The 19,646-nt window shown below is 50.3% G+C and overlaps 1 protein-coding gene across 1 annotated transcript; it reads left to right on the top strand.

Moving 5' to 3' along the window:
• The first annotated feature begins 11,058 nt into the window (after positions 1-11,058).
• Positions 11,059-17,471, top strand: LOC149352545 ((3R)-3-hydroxyacyl-CoA dehydrogenase-like). Its single transcript, XM_089577196.1, has 3 exons — positions 11,059-11,414; positions 14,635-14,831; positions 17,046-17,471. Exons 1-3 carry the CDS (start codon positions 11,264-11,266, stop codon positions 17,445-17,447), a joined length of 750 nt encoding a protein of 249 aa, XP_089433322.1. The 5' UTR covers positions 11,059-11,263; the 3' UTR covers positions 17,448-17,471.
• The last annotated feature ends 2,175 nt before the right edge of the window (positions 17,472-19,646 follow it).

Genomic DNA, 19,646 nt, shown 5'->3' with positions numbered 1-19,646 from the left:
AAGTCATTTCAGAGAGAGCCGGCACTACAGGGGCAATGAAAAATTTGGTCAGTTGTCACTGTCAGCAGCTTCATAGAGGTCTTCCGCTTTTCAAAGGTGTATGGGCCTATCCGCCTTTGGGCAACAGTTCAGAGCTTACGCTAACCGCTTTTCTGTGGCCATATATAGAGAAATATGGGCCTTGATAGGGAACAACGGCAGAGTGCTGAAGGCCAATTAGATGCCAACATGGGCAGGGCTGGGCATAATGGTTTGAATTAGCTACAGGGACAAATATGCTGTTGCTCACAACCCTTTTTTTTTTTTTGCCTTTGGGACACTTCTCTCAACGAGGCTGGAGTAGTTGCCTTTGTTGTGCACAGGTGCCCTAGTCGGTGCTGCTCTCTTTTGGTGGCAGCTTTTGTGGCAGCAGCTCTCTCGCACATTGTTGGAACCGCAATATGGGCAGATCAATTTCACTCTGATATTTTATTTCTTGATTATGCGTAAATAAGCGCCTCACTTTTTATCACTTAGTGTCCCATATTTGGAGAACCACAAGCACGTCTACCATGCCAACAAGTAGAAATTAAAAAAGTCGGAGGAAATGCAGAGAGGGAACCGACAGACTTCAACATGTGTGGCTGTGGTCTGCTGGAGAATCAAAAGTTGGCTCTTGCGAGGTTGATTAATTCATCCAGCACTTTTACCCCACCATGAGCCGTTAGCCAATGGGGAGAAGAGCTTACCACCGATGCAGAGTGGCGCATGCTTATCTGCGTTTCCTTGTTCACGTGATGCCTGTCTGGCACTGAGGCTACATTGTAAAGTGTTCTTATGCAAAATGCGTTTGGTCGCGGGCACGAAATGCGTTGCCTTCCGTTTCCATGTCAAAGTGAAAACAAAAAAGTAGTGTGTAGTTGCTCTGTCGTAATGCTGTGGTGTGCGTGTGCGTGTGTGTGTGTGTGTGTGTGTGTGTGTGTGCATATGTACGTATGTGCGTTCATACGAGGACTTTCCAATGGTGTCGGTCCATGTTGACGGCTGCTTTTGTGCTTCAGAAGGGGTCAGGCTATTAAGATGCATTTTTTTTATATAATTTCGCAGACGAACAAAAGCTAGGCAACTTCCGGGATGCACAGCCACTGTGGCTTCCTTTGGAATTTCCAGTGGAGGGTGGTGTGTGTGTGTTTTATGTTCGATGTACAGACATCTGGGTTTAAGTGAGGACGAAAGCAGAAATGGTCGGTGTTTTGTTTCAAAAACAAGAACCACACTGGGACTTTCTTGTACATGTCTGGGTGGTGTCCGGGCAAGCGATGCTACCTCCCGAGCTGGTGATGTATAGTAAATGTCAGTTTGCTTCTTGTTGTACACCATTTTAACGGAGACAAAAAAGTAACATGCGAGATGTACGCTTGTTTACTAATATCGATGTGCTTGTAAATATGTATGTGCACACATGAATGTAACCCAGTGCAGCTGTGTGCGAGTGCCTCGTGCAGGAGACTTTCACATGCTTTGGAAATCTCCTGCACAAGCCAGTGTTTCGCCGTTTGAAATTGGGCTAGTGCTCAAATTGGTGTTTATATGTTGCCTATTGAAATGGATACCCCTTGTCGAAAAGCAAAACTTCACAAGAAATTCAAAGGTTGGTCTATTGCTGGCACCTATTATTTTTCTTTTTGCATCGTGCCTTCAGGGATGAATTCATAACTCTTATTTTCACTGTATAATACTTTTCAACAATGGCATTTTGTTATTCACGCTATTGCAGTTTAGAAATTACTGCTGTAGCACAGCGAGGAAAACGCAGGTATGCCGGCAAGCATGCCCTCTCAAAAGTTTCCTTGGACAGCCTTGGCTGTCAGTAGGCTTTCCATGCATCGGTAAACGGTCTTGTGAAAATTTTTTGACAGTGGTAGCAGCGCATTCCCCTTGCGATGAGGAGAGGGGGGGGGGGGGGGGGGGGGATGTGCACAACCTCCTCCCTCAATCCTTTTTTTTTTTTCACAATTACGGACGCTCATGCGCCTGGCGTGGACAGTGCTCAAGTGTGCAGGAGCTCTCCCGCTGTCGGAGACAGCTGCCCGTTGGGTTCGTTCTCACGCGCAACAATGCATGCTTGCTGTACCAGTAGTGAGTGCTGTGGAAAAAAAAGGGGGGGGGGGGGGGACTCGGTCGGCCTATCAGTGCTCGTGGCTGTGCAGGCATCCTGTGCATTTGTAGCACATTTGTTCTTGTTTGATGTATACGGCACACGTGACCCTGTGACGCAAAGGCTGCTGCCCCATTTTGTGTGTTTGTGTGTCTGTGCAAGCGTGAGAGCGAGCGGGCATTGTTTTCTAGCGTGGATGCACTTTTTAACCTCTCCTGCGCTTTGTTCAGAGGGGAAGAATAATGAGCCACAGTGCTACTTTGTTACCAGGCCGACTCTGTGAATGTGTGCCCACAAGATATGTGGTTGAGATACCTTATGTCAAATCCCCCTTACGTGTATGTATGCGCCTTGGGCGTCCTTCCTATATTTTATAATAAACGGAGAAACGTTTGTTACAATCTTGCTTGTTTGTGTCTGTTTATTCGTCGTGCCTCCGGCGAGGAGCACCGCAATAAGTGGAGCCCCCATGCGTGTTCAGCTCCCACCTCTGTGTATGTGCGAAGTAATTAATTTCAGATTTTTGCCATCATGTGTTCATGTTTCACCACTCTGACAAATATTCATTTTTCATCAATGATAGAACTGAAAATAACTTTGTCCTCCAGTCGTGAGGGGAATTGACACAGTTATGGGCGTGCTCTGGTTCTGCATGCAGTGCTAAATGCGCGCAGTGTGCGTGGTTCACTCCACTAAAATTCACCGCAAAACCTTTGTGTATGTCCGTACATGCCAGAAAAGTTATGTACATCTGAGCTGCATTCATTCTACAGTACAAAAACTGAACATCGTAGCCGCCGCGGTGGCTCAGTGGTTATAGTGCTCGGCTGCTGACCCGAAAGCGGGTTCGATCCCGGCCGCGGCGGTCGAATTTCGATGGAGGCGAAATTCTAGAGGCCCATGTACTGTGCCGGTGACAGTGCACGTTAAAGAACCGCAGGTGGTAGAAATTTCCGGAGCCCTTCACCACGACGATCGGACGCCATTTTCGTCTCCGCTGCAGCGCAAGGAATTTTTGGGCCGTACACGGGCGAAAGCCAAACCGCGCGGCCAGAAAGCGCTAGCCAACCCTACGAACGCGCGTCACGCAGCGATGCAGGTGTCGCGTGCTCAATACCCGCTTTCCGCTCCCAGTCGGGCGCTGTGGAAGGAGCGCGCGACATACACCGTTAGTGGTGGTGGTGAAAACTTGTAATATACATAGGGGAGTTTGGGACACGCAGGTCCCTGGACCCCCGCACGGCTCCGCTGTTCTCAAGCGTTCATGTCCCGGAGGTTCATGACCAGAGGTTCATGACGCTGGCAGCCCGGCCTGTGGCGTTGACTTGCTTGGCCGGTTCCTCAGAGCGTAGCAGGACCTCCCAAGTGGTAAGGCGCTCCAGGCCCCGCGGTGTAGGGTCCGCCGGGCAGAGGAAAATGATATGGTCGAGGGTAGCTCTGGGGTGGTGGCAAAGGGTGCAGAAAGGGGTTTTTGTGGACCTGGTGATAGCGCGAGCGTATGGGGAAAGGACTGCTCCACATGCGGGCGAAAATGCTAGCGAATCCTGTCGCCGCGGCGGAAAAACTTGTTTTGAGTCGTCGCTGCGATGAGCGGCAAGGTTCCAACAAGTTGGAAATTTTCGCTGCGACGCGCCACTCAATGGCTCAGTCGCTTGCATGTGAACCAGCCTAGGAGGCTTCGCCAAAGTATCTGGCGATAATTGTCTAGGGAGGACTGGGGGGGTGGTAAAGTCTACGCTGTGCGTTGCAGGCCTGCGTAAGATTACTGAATGAGTGCATGCGCTCCCGCGAGAACCCTAGATCGGAGGCCGTCGGTGTCCGGTTGAGAGAACCTCGGGCAGCGTTGGCGGCCTCGTTTCCTGGATTCCTGGGGTGCGCAGGAACCCATCGCGGGGCGGCGGGCGTGTGACGGGAGAGTTCAGTATGCAATATGCAGGGACGTGAACTCTCACGTATGCAAAATTTAGTATCGCAGTTTTAGTATATGTATCTGGCCTCCGTGCGTGTGATGGACGGCCTCTTCGGCCTCCTCTGAGTTGGCGGTGAGGGATATGTGTGGGTGTCAGTGGGTTGGAGGGACGGGGTGGCGATGGTTACTGCCGCGTCCTCTCCCGTGCATGCGGCATCCACCCACACAGCCACACTGTATCCGGTTCGGTGCCATAGTGTTTGTGGAGCGGCCATGCGGGTACTGCAACGGTGTGGTGTATGTTTTGAGGAAGTATATAGTTCGCGGTGAATGTGGCAGGGAACCTGGAGCAGTGTGAGATTCTTTGGCCGGTGTGTAGGATGCGTCTGCCGGTGGTGATTTTCCCGAGCCATATGTATTGTCTGTCAGTGGGCTTCGATAAGCTGCCCTATCGTATTGCGTAAACCCAGTTGCAGGAGCTTTTCGGTTGAGGTGTTTAGGCGTACGTGTAGCGCTGTCGTAAATGCTGTTCGGATAATGGCATTTGGTGCGGAGATTTCTCCGGTCTAGAGTTTTATGTCGTAGAGCGTGTAGAGAAAGCGGCTGAGAACGAAGGCATGAATGAGACGACATAGCCCAGTAAAAAAAAAAAAAAACATTGGAACCAATTGGACATTCCAGTTGGAACTAAATGGACAATCCCATTGCTTCCAATTGGATTTCCCAATTGGAACCAATTGGCTCCAGTTGTGCTTTTAGCCCCCGACCAACTGGATCCAACTGGACTAGCCAATTTGACCCGTTAGGCCAGGCAGTTATTTGACCCAGAAAATATTCACAAAATATGTTACGTTCATTGAGAAAGGTAGCTAAATGTTTGAATAGTATGCTCTAGGATCTGGGATGAATATTTCTACAACTTAACACATTGTAATGTGCAAAAGGAAAACTGAATTATGAGGACTGCGGGGAGACACTCTGCCTAGTGCCAATCAACATTTTTCTACGGAATTGAAATTAACATGCTTTTATGGAAATCAAAGCCAACAGAGACACACATGCATCACACACAAGCAACACTGCACATTCAGGCACTAGTAGCATACATTAGCTCAATATGTACATCCAGAGAACACACTTCTGCTCCAACTTATATACCCAGTTTATTAGGCTCTGATGCGGGGGCCGGTGGCGCTTGCCCACTGAGCGCAGATATTTAATTTAATTTCAGCTCCAGTGGTGGTGCAGGTGATGAGTACAATTTATTAGGCTAAGCTGCTGATAGCTCTTATTGTAAGTACCATATTAGTTCTACCTTTTTCGACAAACATGAAACATTCATTGGATAAATTGGGTGCAGTTCGGCGGACCAATTGGATGCAATGGGTAAACCAATTGGGCTCACCAATTGGAAACCCAAATGGTCCAATTGGATAGTCCATTTGGACCATCCAATTGGAACACCATTCCAATTGGAACCAATTGGAAACTGAACTCGTCCAATTGGAACCCACTGGAAATCCAATTGGTTCCAATGGTTTTTTTTTTGACTGGGAGGTCATACTCCCACACTCCCCGGTGATGTCTGGAAACTCGGCGGATGAGGTGGGAGATTCCCTGGTCTGCTTAAGTTTCCGGATGGCGAATGTTTTTCCCGTTCTGGATGTGGAGGCCCAGGACTTGGAGTGTCCACCTCCGGGATGTGCCGGTTTTTCAGTGTCATGGTAATGGGATTGTCGAGCTGTGGGGCGGAGTATGAGGAGCTCTTACTTCTCTGTAGAGCAGGAGAGTCCGATACTCGTGTGTGCTTAAGTGACGGGTAGCTGCCGATTGTAGGGTATCCTCTGTCTCCATCACTGCCATGGGTACCATAGCTTGAAATCATAGGCATAGAGGGTATACCGAAGGTGGGGGATGGTTTGTAGTTTGCGAGCAAGGGGGATGAGAGTGACATTGATGAGAGGAGAGTGATAATCCCTAGGGGATGCCAAACCCATTAAGGGAATATGGGAGGATGTGGGGGGAGGGGGTGAAATGTATTTCGGCCGTGCGGTTAGTAAGGAATGTTTGAATATATGTGTATACATACGTTCGCCTATGTTCAAGGGGGAGAGGACCGCCATGATCGCGTGATGGTCGAAGTGATCAAATGCCTTCGAGAGATCCAAGGCTAGGACAACCTTTGCATAACCCGAGATTAGAGGGTCGAAAAAATTCCTGTGCGAGTTGGAGCATATGGCGTCCTGTGCCGACAGATATGGGGACGAAAGCCCACCATGCTGTGCCGTTTGGGGAAGGAACGTGGGCCGGAGACGGGGAGTAAGAGAAGTAAGGGAATACTGTATTCACACATTTACAACATTGAAGGTTTACAAAAAAAGATAATATAAAAGCTGAGGAGACTGCTCAGGGATTCGCTATCGGTTGAAAGTGTCGGGCGCTTTTAAGTAGCCTCTCCCGTCGTCTTCCCGCCTTTTTTTCGTCCAATCATGTGTTCTTCGTATTGGGCGACGCATTTGGATGGAGTAAACGACGCTCATTGGCTCGCTTTCCTAGCTTGCCGAAGTATGATATTCATTTACGGCGCTCCTTTTCACCGCTTTATCTACCTTTTTGTGAATAAACTACTACTACTACTACTCTCTCCGTCGTCTACCTCGGCTGAGTCACAGGGATAAATCTCCCGCAAGTGTCCTTTACTCTGGTCACCTCCTCACCGACAAGTGGGCGCGCGGTTAACCAAAAGCAGCTGGTGTAAAGTTAATCAGGAGCAGACAGGGTGATCCCGTGGCTTGCTCCAAGTGTCGCCTGAAGGCGAACACTTGTAACGGCGGCACCCGCGCCGCCGACAAAAGAGCAAAGCGTGGATGAATAGCAGCAACTCGTCTCCGTGCGTAGCGGCAGGCGTTGAGGGATGCCTCGATCCATGGCCGTGCTACATTGTCATATAGGGTCGTTTCCGCTGCATTGGTGCTGATTAATGGGGACCACGTGGGGCGGAAACACATATGGTGGCAGATACGAGAGGTATTCTTTAATGACACTTACTTGGTTTTAAATGAACAGCTTCTTTTGTGGGGTTGAAACAGGGGGATAAATTTACGTTCTCCCACGCTTAGCCTCAGCTGACAGTGCAAAACCACCGGCCCCACCCCATAGTCGCGTACGCTACCGAGCGCACGCCGACCACGGCGGGCCTTGCTCTGAGGGAACAAAGGAACGGCACTTGCTAACACAAGGCATTTATGGCTGCAACAACAATGACGCCAGCTAGCAACAAAATACGCTAAGGAATCGAGGTCATCCGACTCTCGAGCAAGGTTACGAACGAATGTTCGCCCACGGTAGGGCAGGGAAGAAGACTCGAGGCCGGAGGGACGAGCTCGTGGAAAAATGTTCCCACGAGGCCTCGCCTCGCTGGCGGAAAGCGGAGCGCCGCGCCTGAAATGTCGGCACGGGCCGAGTTGCCGAGCAGAAGTCTCCCGCGCGCGCGCAGCACTCACGCCGTCCGTGGCGTTCGCGTTGTTGCGACGCCGGCACACTCTCGTGTTAACGTGACTAGGGCGGACACCGCGGCTAAGCAAACTAAAGGGGACGGAGCGGGGCAAGTCCCCGCACTTCGTAAGCGTGCGCTGTATGTCAAGTGGCCACGTATATAGCAGAATAAGTTATCCGCTCTGTCGAAGTGGTGTGAAAAGAGCAGATCGGAAGCAGAAAATTTAGGAGTTAAAGATGAAGACGAGCCACAAGTAGTAGGCGGGCATAGTAAGCGGGTTCTGCTGGTAGTTGTATAAAAAAATGAATAAACTTTAGTCCTGGATTACGCGACAGTATTTGTTGCCGAATTTCTTTGCATTAGACTGGCCCAGCACAGGATTTCTACAGCAGGCGAAGCATTTCTACAACACTGTCATCGAGTGCTATATGGGTGCATCTGTAAACTTTTTTATGTCCCTCCATGCCCTTAGTATGTGCTCATAGTTTGGAAAAGAATCCAACTGCCCCCGATCTGGGGGTCCTTTGAGGCTCAGAAGCGCGCGTACGAACCGACTCCTGGAGACACAGGCCCCACTACCCCCACACCAGTCCTGTGTTCGGCTCTGCTGGCTGTTTCTAGGGCATGCTCAAAAAAAGAAAACTCCTCTGAGATGTCGCATCCGAAAGTTCGCGTCATGCTTGGGGTGTTGGGCTGCATGCGTTGGTACCAGGAGGGCGATGGTGGTAAGCGCGGACTTGTAATGAGTTCACGGAGCAACACAACCCGTTCCTGAAATGCTGTCAATCCCACGGCGTTTTAGTGAGGTACCAAGCAGGGCTTTTCACAGGCCACGTTTATAGGTGAAAGCATTTTACTTTATATTCTCTACATTTCACTTTTGACCTCTCCTTTCCGCCAGCAGGTGCAAGTCGACTTCCGTATTCTGGCTGCAAAGTTAGCAAAGAGCACCGATGCCATACCAACAGAAAATATTTAGCGCGAAACGGCCCTTTGGAAACGGGAAACGGCATGCGTCGCCCGGCTAGGTTTTTAAACGAATTCAGCTGTACATCTCATTTTAACATCAACTTTCTCTTGTTCAGAGCGAGAAAAAGGTAAGACCCACAATGCAGTACGTATATTTCCTCTGAACTCTTCATCCTAAAGCACTCGGACATTGCTGAGCGCCCCCTCCTACTCATTTCTTTTTTTTTTGTAGTCAGCCCGTTGGGATCAGATACTTGCCACTTTTCACGTTTTCGAAGTGTGAGGCGGATGTGGGGCAGGGTACGTCGAGGACCGAGAAAGGCACTGATAAATGAACTATAAACACGCTAAAGACTTGGGGGAGCGATACCGTCAGTGGGCCTCGCTCGGGAAAGGAGAGCGACCATGCCTTGAACATGAACATGAAGTGAACATGAAATGAGAATACGCATGCCCTGGTCGACGTTAAAAGACCTCAGAAAGGGGCTGTCAATAAAGTTGATGTATGTCTGGGATGTTAAAGGACGCTGCTTCACAAATATCCTCCAGCAAGAATTTTTTTTATGCGCTTTGTAAAGATGACCTGCATGCAGTCAAAATTTAAACTTCCGCGTCTTCGCGCCTTTGCCTCGCCTCACCTTTCGCACGCCAAAACGTTGGCGCTCCTCCGCCGGCCCCACCTACTCGGTCTCCCTTACCTCCGCGGGCTGGCGGCGCGCGCGGGGTGCCCGCGGCCGTGGTAGCTGCGTGACGTCGGAAAGAATATGACGCGGTGAACCAATGATAACACCGAGCTGCCGACGTCACCTGAACGACGTGAATGCCAGGTTTCAGTGTACCCCTTCCCCCAGTGGCGGTCCCAGGGATTGGTTTTAGGCGGGGGGGGGGGGGGGGGGGGGGGACGAACTTCCGTTTACAAAAGAAGAAATATAATCATCAATTTTTTATTTACATTTTTTTAAACAATTTTCGTGCGTTTCTTTGTTGAAAAATAAATGGCGAACGATATAGACGTTATACCATTACTCTTGCTTGAATGTTAACGGTTACGTGAGCAATGTTCATTTCGCTGCCAGGGGAAAACAGGTCGGCGGATGAGATATTCCACCACGATGGGTCCAGCAAGGTCAAAGCACCTGTCCGGGCATTTGAGGAGCCCGGTTGGCGGCCTTCATTACTCAGTTCGGGGAAGGGGCTTTGTTCCGCCCTCGGTCCCCTCCTACAAGGCGGCTGGTCGGCGTTTCTTCTGAAGCCAACAGAAGGGATGATCCCCACGCTGGCGTCGCTGCGTCTCATGGTGAGACAGGTGGTAGTGGTTTATTTTAAATGAAAAATTAAAAGGTGGAGGAAAAGAAAGTTGCCGGCCGCGGCAATTGCCATTTAGTATCGTAAGCACGCTAGCTGCAGCCGGCGGAGGTGAAAGGGAAAAGATAGCAAGGAGAAGTATAGAGGGGAGCGATAGGAAGAAAGGACAGGGGAGAGCTTTGTACGCTATTTATGAAATACAAAATGTAATCACGTTTGCGCCGCTCGCAGGCAAATGTGAAGGCTCTGTCCGAAAATAAGAGCGCGTGAGCGGCCACTGTGCACAATCATTTAGAGAAAACGACACATTGTACGTAGCGTCCTGTCTCGAACTAATCGCACACGCTGCACACATGCACGAGCGGCCGGGGTGGGGCGCCCAGCCGCGTACTGTCCGAGGTAGCACCCACGGAGCGTTCACGTCATGCGTGCACTACCTGACGAAGAGCAACCTGAAAGTCAAGCCCACCTGCTCGCCCATGGTGGGATAAAGACATGAATAGGCGGCTCCCTTCCGCTCCGACGAGGTTGCTGGCCATCCCAACCGCAGGTGAATGGCACCACCACCGCCGCCGCCGTCGTCGGCGCGCCGGCGCTAAGGCAAGACAACGATGGGGGCACGGCAGGGCCCCGATACCTCGACAATAACTACGAATTTTACTCGTGAAACCTGTAGAACGTAGAATTGTGTGAAATAAGACAGGCGCTAACACGGTGAACGTACAGAATAGTGGACTACTTGACACATCACAAACGTAAAAGCTTTCCAGTTATAAGTCAAAAATCACATCTCGCCCTGTGAGAGCCCGAAAACGGACGTTCGAGAAGATGTGCAAAGGCTTTTTTTTTTTTATGGGGGGGATCGAACCCACGTCTTTCGGATCAGCAGCCGAGCGCCGTAACCACTGAGCCACCGCGGCAGGGCTATCCCCTCCTGCTCTGGCTAGCCTCCTGCTCTGGCTGCTTGTCATCATTCCGGTCAGGCTGAGCGAGCCGATGGGTGGAATAGCAGTGCTTGCGCCGTCTGAAGCGGTCTTATATCACCATAATTGATTGAAATTTATTCTTTTCTTTTTTTTGGCGGGCGGAAGGTGTCGGATGCAGACGTTAGCAGCGCACCCGTTCCTTTACGCAATTCATAATCCCCGCCCGTTGTCCCTTATAAAATGGCGAGGCAAACGTCCGCTAAGGCACACGGGATGACGCGACACAAGCGCCGCTAGCTCCGACGTCAGCCGTTGGACCGCCGGCCGTTCGCGCGTTCGCGTTTTGTTTGTTCGCGCATGCGTGATAGGGGGCTGACAAACTCTGGAGCATGTGATAAACCTCAAACTCGGTGACAGCAGCGAAGCAATTCGCGTCGTGAGGCTCTCTGGCCGCGTAATTCTCGCGCTTCTAGCGATTGTGAAGTAGCCAAGTGAAGCATATAGCGTCGACGCTGGTCAACATGTCTCTAACCGGCCGCCTGGCTGCAGTGACTGGAGGAGCGAGCGGCATTGGCAAAGCAGTTTGCTTCGCACTGGCTAGAGAAGGCGCCGCCGTGGTAATAGGCGATATCAATTTCGACGGAGCGGTAGAGGTAGCCGCTGCGCTTCCAGGTGAGTGATGATAATCCTGCTATTGTTACATGAGTGTAATGTGATTTTTGTTAATGAAGAGGCCGCGACCTCTGGCGTCCAGTCCGAAGGTCCGGATAATTTCCGAGGCGCGAATATTTAAAGAAACTTGCTCGCAAGTTAACCCATTAAGGCCAAAGAAAAATGGAACAAAGGGATTTTCTTGATTTTTAGCACATAATGCTCACTTATAAAGAAAAACAGATTACTTGAATTTCGTTACGATTGCTTCATTCGTTCCGAAGTCACACAGGTGTGCTTTTTATAGTACGCTGGGTCTTCCCCATAGCAGTGGCTACTGTGCTCCGCTGCTACTTGGTGGCGTGAATTTTGTTAATGTGTCTGTGATTTTTATGCAAGATGATATAACACTTCTTGCAGGCCCGCATGATTGTTTTCTGGCTGTACTGGCACCGCATTTATTCTAATTTGATTGGCAAGCTTTCTCCTTTTCAAATAAGCATCATACACGGTTGAGCCAGAGTGTCTGCGAACCTCGGGTTGCTGCATGTCAAGGCCTAGGTAATGACGAGTTACGTTCTTGCCAAAGCAAAAATAGACAGCAGGCTCGCCTCTGGCAATTTGGTAGATTATTCAGGCGTCCACAATTGCAAAGTGGAGCTTTCGTGTCAACAGCTAGTCCCTCTTTTTTGTCCCTAATGACGATGTAGTAGCAGCTGACCGCTTGATCCGAAAGGTCAACACCTGCCATACCACTGTTGTAAAAGGAAAGGAGTTTTGGCTTGCAAAAGTCCTGTTTTTCCTGCGCTCAAGGAAACCACTGGTTTCCAAAACATGTAGGTTCAATGCTGTTATAATTTCTGGCCATACTGACTGCACTGCTGTCGTTGGATTTCGATGAAAGCACGTAACCTGCACTATTGAAGCAATTAAAGGAATAAAATTTGCGACGGAAGGAAAAAGGAAAAGGGCGACGGAAGCGGTGGATCAGAGCGGTGCTACGAGCAAGGTAAACAGGTGCCCATTTCGTCTTGAGCTGTTTTTGGTGTTCTCCAAGGTAAAAAGTGGATATAGCACCGCATTTATTTCTCTGTTAGTGCGGAAAGTGGACTGTGGTAACCCATACAGCGTCGACCCAAGAACGCATACACGTACGAAGGGTAATTCCCTCAAATGAGTAATATTGCGCGGACCTGTTGTATTCTGGCCAACCTACAGCCACCAAACTGTAGTGCCGAAAAGCCTGACAGGGTAGAGGAGTGTCGAGATCTTAGGCTGGTCATAGTTTGGAAGAAATGAGCCGAACTAAATGTTCATCTGAACATTTCCAGAACCTCACGCTGCAATAAACATTGTTCCCATTGTCAACTCAGCCTTTTTAATTGTGCCCATACAGCAACAACACAACACTTTCAGACAAAACATAAAATTAGGTGGACAGGGTATTAGTCCTACGTTTATTCGCGACAAGTTCCCAGTCGCCTTAAAAAAAATTGCCGGCGATTACGTTTTCCTAATGCGAAATTTGAGCACAGCTCATCAGCTGTTTCAGCTTTTCGTTAAATTGAGGCAAAGAATTCGAGCAAGACATGTATGTACAATTACAGACAACTTGTTATTTTTCACACATATTCCTTTTTCAAGAAACACTCCATTAACAGTTCTTGATTGTCATGAAGGAAGCTTTGTTTGTTATGGATGTGGCTTTGTTGGTTAAGGAAGCTTTGGTTATGGTGCTCGGCTGCTGTCCCGAAAGACGCGTGTTCGATTCCGGCCGCGGCGAATTTCGATGGAGGCGAAATGGTAGGGGCCCGTGTACTGTGCGATGTCAGTGCACGTTAAAGGGCAACTGCATAGGTTTTAGAAATCAATGAGCTTGGAGTGGTCGAATATGTGAAACTGGCCGGTAAAGTATGCGAAGTCCTTTTGGGCTAGCATTTGAAATGGTGACATAATCGGCGATTAAAATCGCGATGGCTTTCAAGCTTCTCCGCAGCGCACAGCGTCAAGTGGGGGTGATGACGTCATCGAAGGTACCGGCACTCTTCCAACGCATAACGCTTACTTTGAAGGAAAAAAACGAATGCCACGGAAGGTAAAGCCCACCGAGAGTTTGGTAGCATCAAACGAGGCACGGCGGGGTGTGGTTGACAGCAGCGGTAGTTTAAAATCTTCTGTGACGTCACACCGAAATTGCCCGCACTCCTCCGGTGCATTGAGGAGAAACGTAAAATTAAATCGTTGATTACGTCACTATTTGAAACGCTAGCGCAAAAACACTTGGCATGCTTTACCTACAGCCTATATATATCCTTGAATTTCGCGGAATTCTCAAAAAGTGGTGCAGTTGCCCTTTGAGAAATCCCAGGTGGTATAAATTATCCGCAGCCCTCCACTACGGCGTCCCTCATAGCCTGAATCGCTTTGGGAAGTTATGCCCCATAAAACCAACCAAACCTTGCGACTTACATAGTGAATGAATATACATAGCTAACTTCATGATCAGCATCATTAAGCTTTGAGTCCTTCAGAGAAAAAAGTGCACTTGAGGGGCAGCCATGCAAGATATATTTTAAAATATTCTTCAACGTTTTCAATTTGACGAAATCCACAAACAACACACGCTGTTGGTTCCGCACTGCCTTGTCGCAGGGCAGCCGTAGCAGCCGGAAAGTGGCGCGGGCAGAGAGTGACGACTAAAGCCCCTAGTAACGACGGGAAAGTTCGCAGCATCAGTGGCGTGGAGGTGGTGCCAGTTGTTCCAAAGCACTGGCGCCTCCTTACAAGCGCACGAGGTATTGGCTCCCTAGGCTCGCTGAGCTGTTGTGTGCAGGGCAGAGAGAAACATACTTACGTATGTTTCTCTATGTGTGCGCCCCAGGCTAGTGCGGTGGAAGCGGCAGCCTGGAGAGGAGGTGCTTCGATAATCCTCCTCGCCTCACTGGCTGCTGCCAGGATCAGGCAGCAGCCTAGGCATAGTTGTTCAATTCCCTCGACATGCCTTTTTTTTTTTTTCGCAACTCTGTGCTGTGTGAACCATGGCCCCCTGCACGCTAGGCGCATCCATACCTTTACGCCATCTCCGCATTGGGTAATATGCGCCAGATATTGTCTAAGTCTCAGAAGGTCAAGATATCGGGCCGGAGTTTCTGAACTTGTACAAATTAGTAAACTCACTCACATCTCCCACGTGTTGGTTGGCCAGTGGCATGGTGAAAATCTATGCTCGGACTTTGTACAGGTGTGGGGCACCCCCACCAGGCACTCAAGGTGGATGTTTCCAGCGGAGAGAGCGTCGCCGCCTTCTTCGCGGCCATATCGAAGACGTGTACGCTGCCGCTGAGCGTGGCGGTCAGCTGCGCGGGAATCCTCAAGCCGGCCGCGTTGGTGGACATGTCCGAGGAATTCTTCGATGAAGTCATGGGAGTCAACTTCAAGGTTCGCTAATGTCACGTAGGCGTCAAGCGCGCTTCTGTGGAAACGACGTCATATTGTTGTCTTGGGTTTCGTTGTATTACCCTTCGCTATCATGTCTCTGAACGCGCTTCGCGTACACTCGCGAACCGATACGAAAGTTGCTGGTTGCGTATGAAATAAAACGGAGTGATAGCGCTTCCTGACGGACGGTTGACTTGCTGTTCCGTAAAAGCGACGGTTGGTTGATAGGTGTTTAACGTCCTGAAGTGACTCCGGCTATGAGGTACGCCGTAGTGAAGGGCTCCGGAAATTTCGACCACCTGGGGCTTTTAAACGTGCACTGACATCGGTCCTCTAGAATTTCGCCACCATCGAAATTCGACCGCCGCGGCCGGGATCGAACCCGCGTGTTTCGGGTCAGCAGCCGAGCGCCATAACCACTGAGCCACCGCGGCGGCGTAAAGCGACGATCTAGGAACTATAGGGCAGACAGTACTGACGTTTTTGTCCGATCAGTGAGGCACCTGCCTGTCTGTCTTAGGTATCGCTTTCCACAAGACGGGAATGCGATATACAATTCCCTGAGCGCATTTAGAGTGCTTTTTAATGGGAATGCATTTCTAGGCTATGTCGGCGGGGTCATGTCACCAAAACGTGTCCCGCAAAACTTGTCCGCAGCAGTTGTGACGTTCTCAGAAGAGGTAGCATCAAACGAACGGTTTTGATCGATAGTGGACGATGTGAGGATGCTGCGCAGAAAAAAAATTATGTCGATAGGATGATTAGTTTGTTAATTAGGGCCAAAATGTTGAAAAAAACGTAAATATAGCGCGGACGTCGATATAGTGAGCGTATGGGAAAACAGCCGTGGACGGCAAAATAATGCAAAAATAGGCAAAGGAGTGAAAATAAAGTTTGAAATGAATTTAAATGTATTTGATGAGTGATAATTAATCGAACAAAAAAGTTTCATTTGCATAGATTAATTAGTTAATTAATTATAAGCAAATACCATTGTATGGTTGAATAGGCTGGACTGGACGGAAAAGCAACCACGGCGCCAAATTTGAAAAACCAAAATGGTTGATTGAGGTGAAAGAAGCTGTAGTCAGAGTAAAGAAATCGATCATTAATTAAAGCACAAGATAATTACACTAATTCAGTAGTTAAATTAACAAACAAAAATAAAATGATAAAGAGAGGCGACGAGTGCCGAGGAGGCGTCGAAGCTTTCGCGTTCTCCCAATGCGGATCGCCGCAGTGATCTCTAAATTTTTGGTGTGCGATCTGGCATTTTGTTTTTTTTTCTCTTGTCCGTCTCGCGCGCAAATACTTCTCTACTTATTTGATGCCATACAAAGTGAGCCTGACGCCGTGCCTCTTAGCCGTCTTCACAACATTATGGTTCAGCCCCTGGACGTGCGGAACAACCGCAAAAATTTTGTCATTGGTAGCAGCTTCAGGCCCGGTTTCAATTTCTCTGACCCGCTTAATCTTCTGAACGAGGCTTTCTGCTATGCTGCGAAGCATCGTTCTTGTGAATCCCGCGTCCACACGCCTAGCGATCTGTCGCTGAGAGCTTTGCTCCATCTGATGTTGACACGACTTGTTTAGATCTAAAAATGAGCTGAGATGGAGCACTTTCGTGCAGTTAAGCCACCTTCAGACTGCTTAAACCATAAAATTACGCAGGATTGTTTTGCATGGGCGCCAAATTTTCGGTACTGCCCCCCTTTCAATTTTCTGTGCTTTTGTCTCCTTTAAAAAAATGACAGAGTTCGTGCGAAAGCACTTCTTTTCGAACTAGCTTGACTATTGCCTAAACATTGCCTTAACTTGTTCTTTGAATTCGCTTGACTTTTGCATGCCTAGACATTGCATTACATTGTCCTCCAAGACAATTTATTTTAAACTTTCTCCCTTTTAAACCTTCCCCTAGCTACACCATATCCATGTCATTTCATCTCAAAAGGTCAGGGGTCAAAGGTCGAAGCTTCAGAGACCCATCGACTTCTTCAGGATTGCTAGTGAAGTAGTGATTTCGCATTACAATGAATATTAACCTCAGGAAAAGGCATGCCCTCTCTTCCCCTTCCGCGCGCCTACGTATGCTGAGACTGGTACGTGTATACCTACACAAACACACGCCCGCACACGCAGACATGAAGAATCTGTGATGTTTCATCCAGACAGAACATCGTTTTCTGCCCATGTAAGAAAGATGCGCACGCGCAGGGCACGTTCCTGTTCTGCCGGGACGCAGTGCGAGCCATGCAGGCAGCTCGGGTGTCCGACGGCACGTTGGTGACTGTGGCGAGCAACTGGGCACGCAGCGGGTCGCCCCGCTACAGCGCGTACGCGGCCTCCAAGGCTGCCATGGTGGCCTTCACCAAGTCGCTGGCGCTCGAGCTTGCGGCGCAGGGCGTGCGCTGCAACTGCGTGCTGCCCAGCTACACGGACACGCCCATGACGGCTGGCAACAGCGCGCAGGACAAGGCTCGCGACGCAGCCAAGTCGGCACTGAACCGCGCAGCGCGACCGGAGGAAGTGGCCGACGTCGTCGCCTTCCTGTGTGGGCCCCGGAGCTCCTACGTCAACGGGAGCGCAATCGACATCAACGGAGGCGCTGTCGTATGAAATAAAGTCATAATCCGAGTGGTGCATACGCCCTCAACTTAAGACTTCTTTGCACAGAGGTCGAGGTCCGTAGCTTGTAGCGCATGCAGTGGTGCCCCTGGAAGCAGCACTGCTACCCGTGCTATTGGATGATAATGGTGGTGGTGAAAACTTTCATTGGTTATTACGGTGGGGTGAGTGGGGTTAACGGTGTACCTTGGCCTAGGCGGCAGCCCGCGCCCGGCTTACGATCTCCTTCTGTACAGCCGAGTGCGAGATGAGCAGCAAGGCCTCACTGTTCGTTTGTGGGGGTCTTCTCTTGGGGGTGCATTATTTCGCGGTGTGTTGTGTTACAAAATGGAAGGGATAGGTGTTTGAAGCTAAGAATCTGACCGAGCCTACATTTGTGTCCGCATGACGCTCACGCCGCGCGATTTTCAACGAGTTACGTATCTTCATGCATTTCGCTTTGAACACGGGACGTCGAATACCTCCTTTTGTTGCGAAAGCAACACTACGCTAGTCGCCGAACCACTTCGCAGAGCCGAGGAAAGGCCATACTGCGCATGCGCGAGGAGCAGTGACGTCACACGGCGCACAGCTGGCGCACCGCCGCCGTCGCTGCGCGGGTGACTCAGAGGTTCCGCCGCCACGCTCGCCTATTGCGCATGCGCAGTAGCGGCGCATAGCTGGCGTGCCGGGGCCGCCGCCGCTGCCGTACGCTCTCCATCGCCTCTCTCCGAAGCGCAGTAGCGGCGCACAGCTAGCGTGGCGGGGCCGCCGGCACGCCAGCTGTGCGTAGTGACGTCACTTGCTCCTCGCGCATGAGCAGAATGGTCGTGCAAGAGCACGCGAAGCGGCGAGACTGTGGGCAATGTAGCTCATGCAACAATATATGGCTACGCGCAGATGTTGCTTTCGCAATCCTCCAGGTTTAACCAAAGCTAAACCACAGCCAATTTTTGTGTGGATCTGCCGTGTCTGCACGCATGATTGAAGGGTTCCAGGATGGGTCCGGTACTTGGGGCAGGGGCCACCGGCTTTGGCGATACCTTTCTGCTCGTCTAATTAGAATGGCCGCCGGGACATTGCGGCGTCAAATGCAAGAAATCGCCGCATGCATGAAGCCGCCAGATCTACCCATAACGCAGGTCTTCATGTGACCACCCGTACCTCAAGGGTTGAGGCAGCGGGCAGGTTTTGCATGCTCTGCGAGCTCACACTTGGCGCATGGAACTCGAGCCAGTTTTTCGACCGACGCCTTCGTTTTCTAGACCCCTGACTATACAGATCTGTCTTCCGTCTTGTCTACCGCGACGTGAAGCAACTACGATTTGTCGCCTGTGGCTTCTCGCTCCTTATTGTCATGGTCGACAGCCCTGCATGTGACACTTGTGGGTGTGATGACACAATAGAACGCCTGGCTTGTTAGTGCCGTATGTTGAGCGCCGAAGGACAAGCGCTGTCCTGTGCTCTAGGCTTGGGGGTTTGCAAAACACTTCCTGACGGTGCCACGCTTGCACGAAACGTTGTGGCTTTACAGCATGCACGTCCTTACCTGACTCTCTTGTTCCTTACTCCATCCATTTCTCTCCTTTTTCCCTATCACACACAATCTTTCCCTTCTGATTAAACTTCCTGCCGTTTTTTCTAGCTGCCTCTGCCTTTCTATGAGCATGTAACACTTTTATTTGAATAGAACTCAAGACATGTAGGCTCCCCTGGGTTTCCGCACGACCCCACTCGCAACAATCATTTGGTCCATGACGTGTGCAGCCCGGCTGACGGCGATCTTCTGCCTGACCAGGTCCGCTGACCTCATTGAGGTCTCCCAGACCTCCCAGGTTCGGAGAGGCACCTGCTTGGCAAGGGGGGAGGGGGAGGGGGGACGCCGGGCAGAATAAGAGAATGTGGCTAAGGGTGGCCTTGGGGTGGGAGCACAAGGTGCATACGGGGACTACCAGGTTAAATTTAGAACGATATGGACTGGTGTAGGCAGCGCCAGATTGATTGTTCTCTTGCAGTGAGGGATGGGTGGGGTGGCGGGTAGATGAGGCGCTCAGCGCGGGAGTCTGCGGTGAGCTCAGGAAACGAGTGCATAAGATCCTTCGAGGAATGTAATTGTTGCAGTAAATTCAAAAATGGTTCGCTCCCGTCCTTCAGAGGGGCTCAGACCTCTCCAAACGATCGACGATCGTAATGATGAAACGAAGAAATGAA

This window comes from Amblyomma mixtum, chromosome 3, assembly GCF_055824585.1.
Source record: "Amblyomma mixtum isolate Tamu chromosome 3, ASM5582458v1, whole genome shotgun sequence".
Classification (NCBI taxonomy): Eukaryota; Metazoa; Arthropoda; class Arachnida; order Ixodida; family Ixodidae; genus Amblyomma; species Amblyomma mixtum.
The sequence above is the reverse complement of the archived record's forward strand: the minus strand, read 5'-3'. Positions and strand labels throughout refer to the sequence as shown.

Coding starts and splice junctions, on each gene's coding strand:
- LOC149352545 (XM_089577196.1), top strand. CDS start 11,264: ATGTCTCTAACCGGCCGCCTGGCTGCAGTGACTGGAGGAGCGAGCGGC. Junction 11,415..14,634: donor GGTAGCCGCTGCGCTTCCAG/GTGAGTGATGAT, acceptor GACTTTGTACAG/GTGTGGGGCACCCCCACCAG. Junction 14,832..17,045: donor TCATGGGAGTCAACTTCAAG/GTTCGCTAATGT, acceptor GCGCACGCGCAG/GGCACGTTCCTGTTCTGCCG.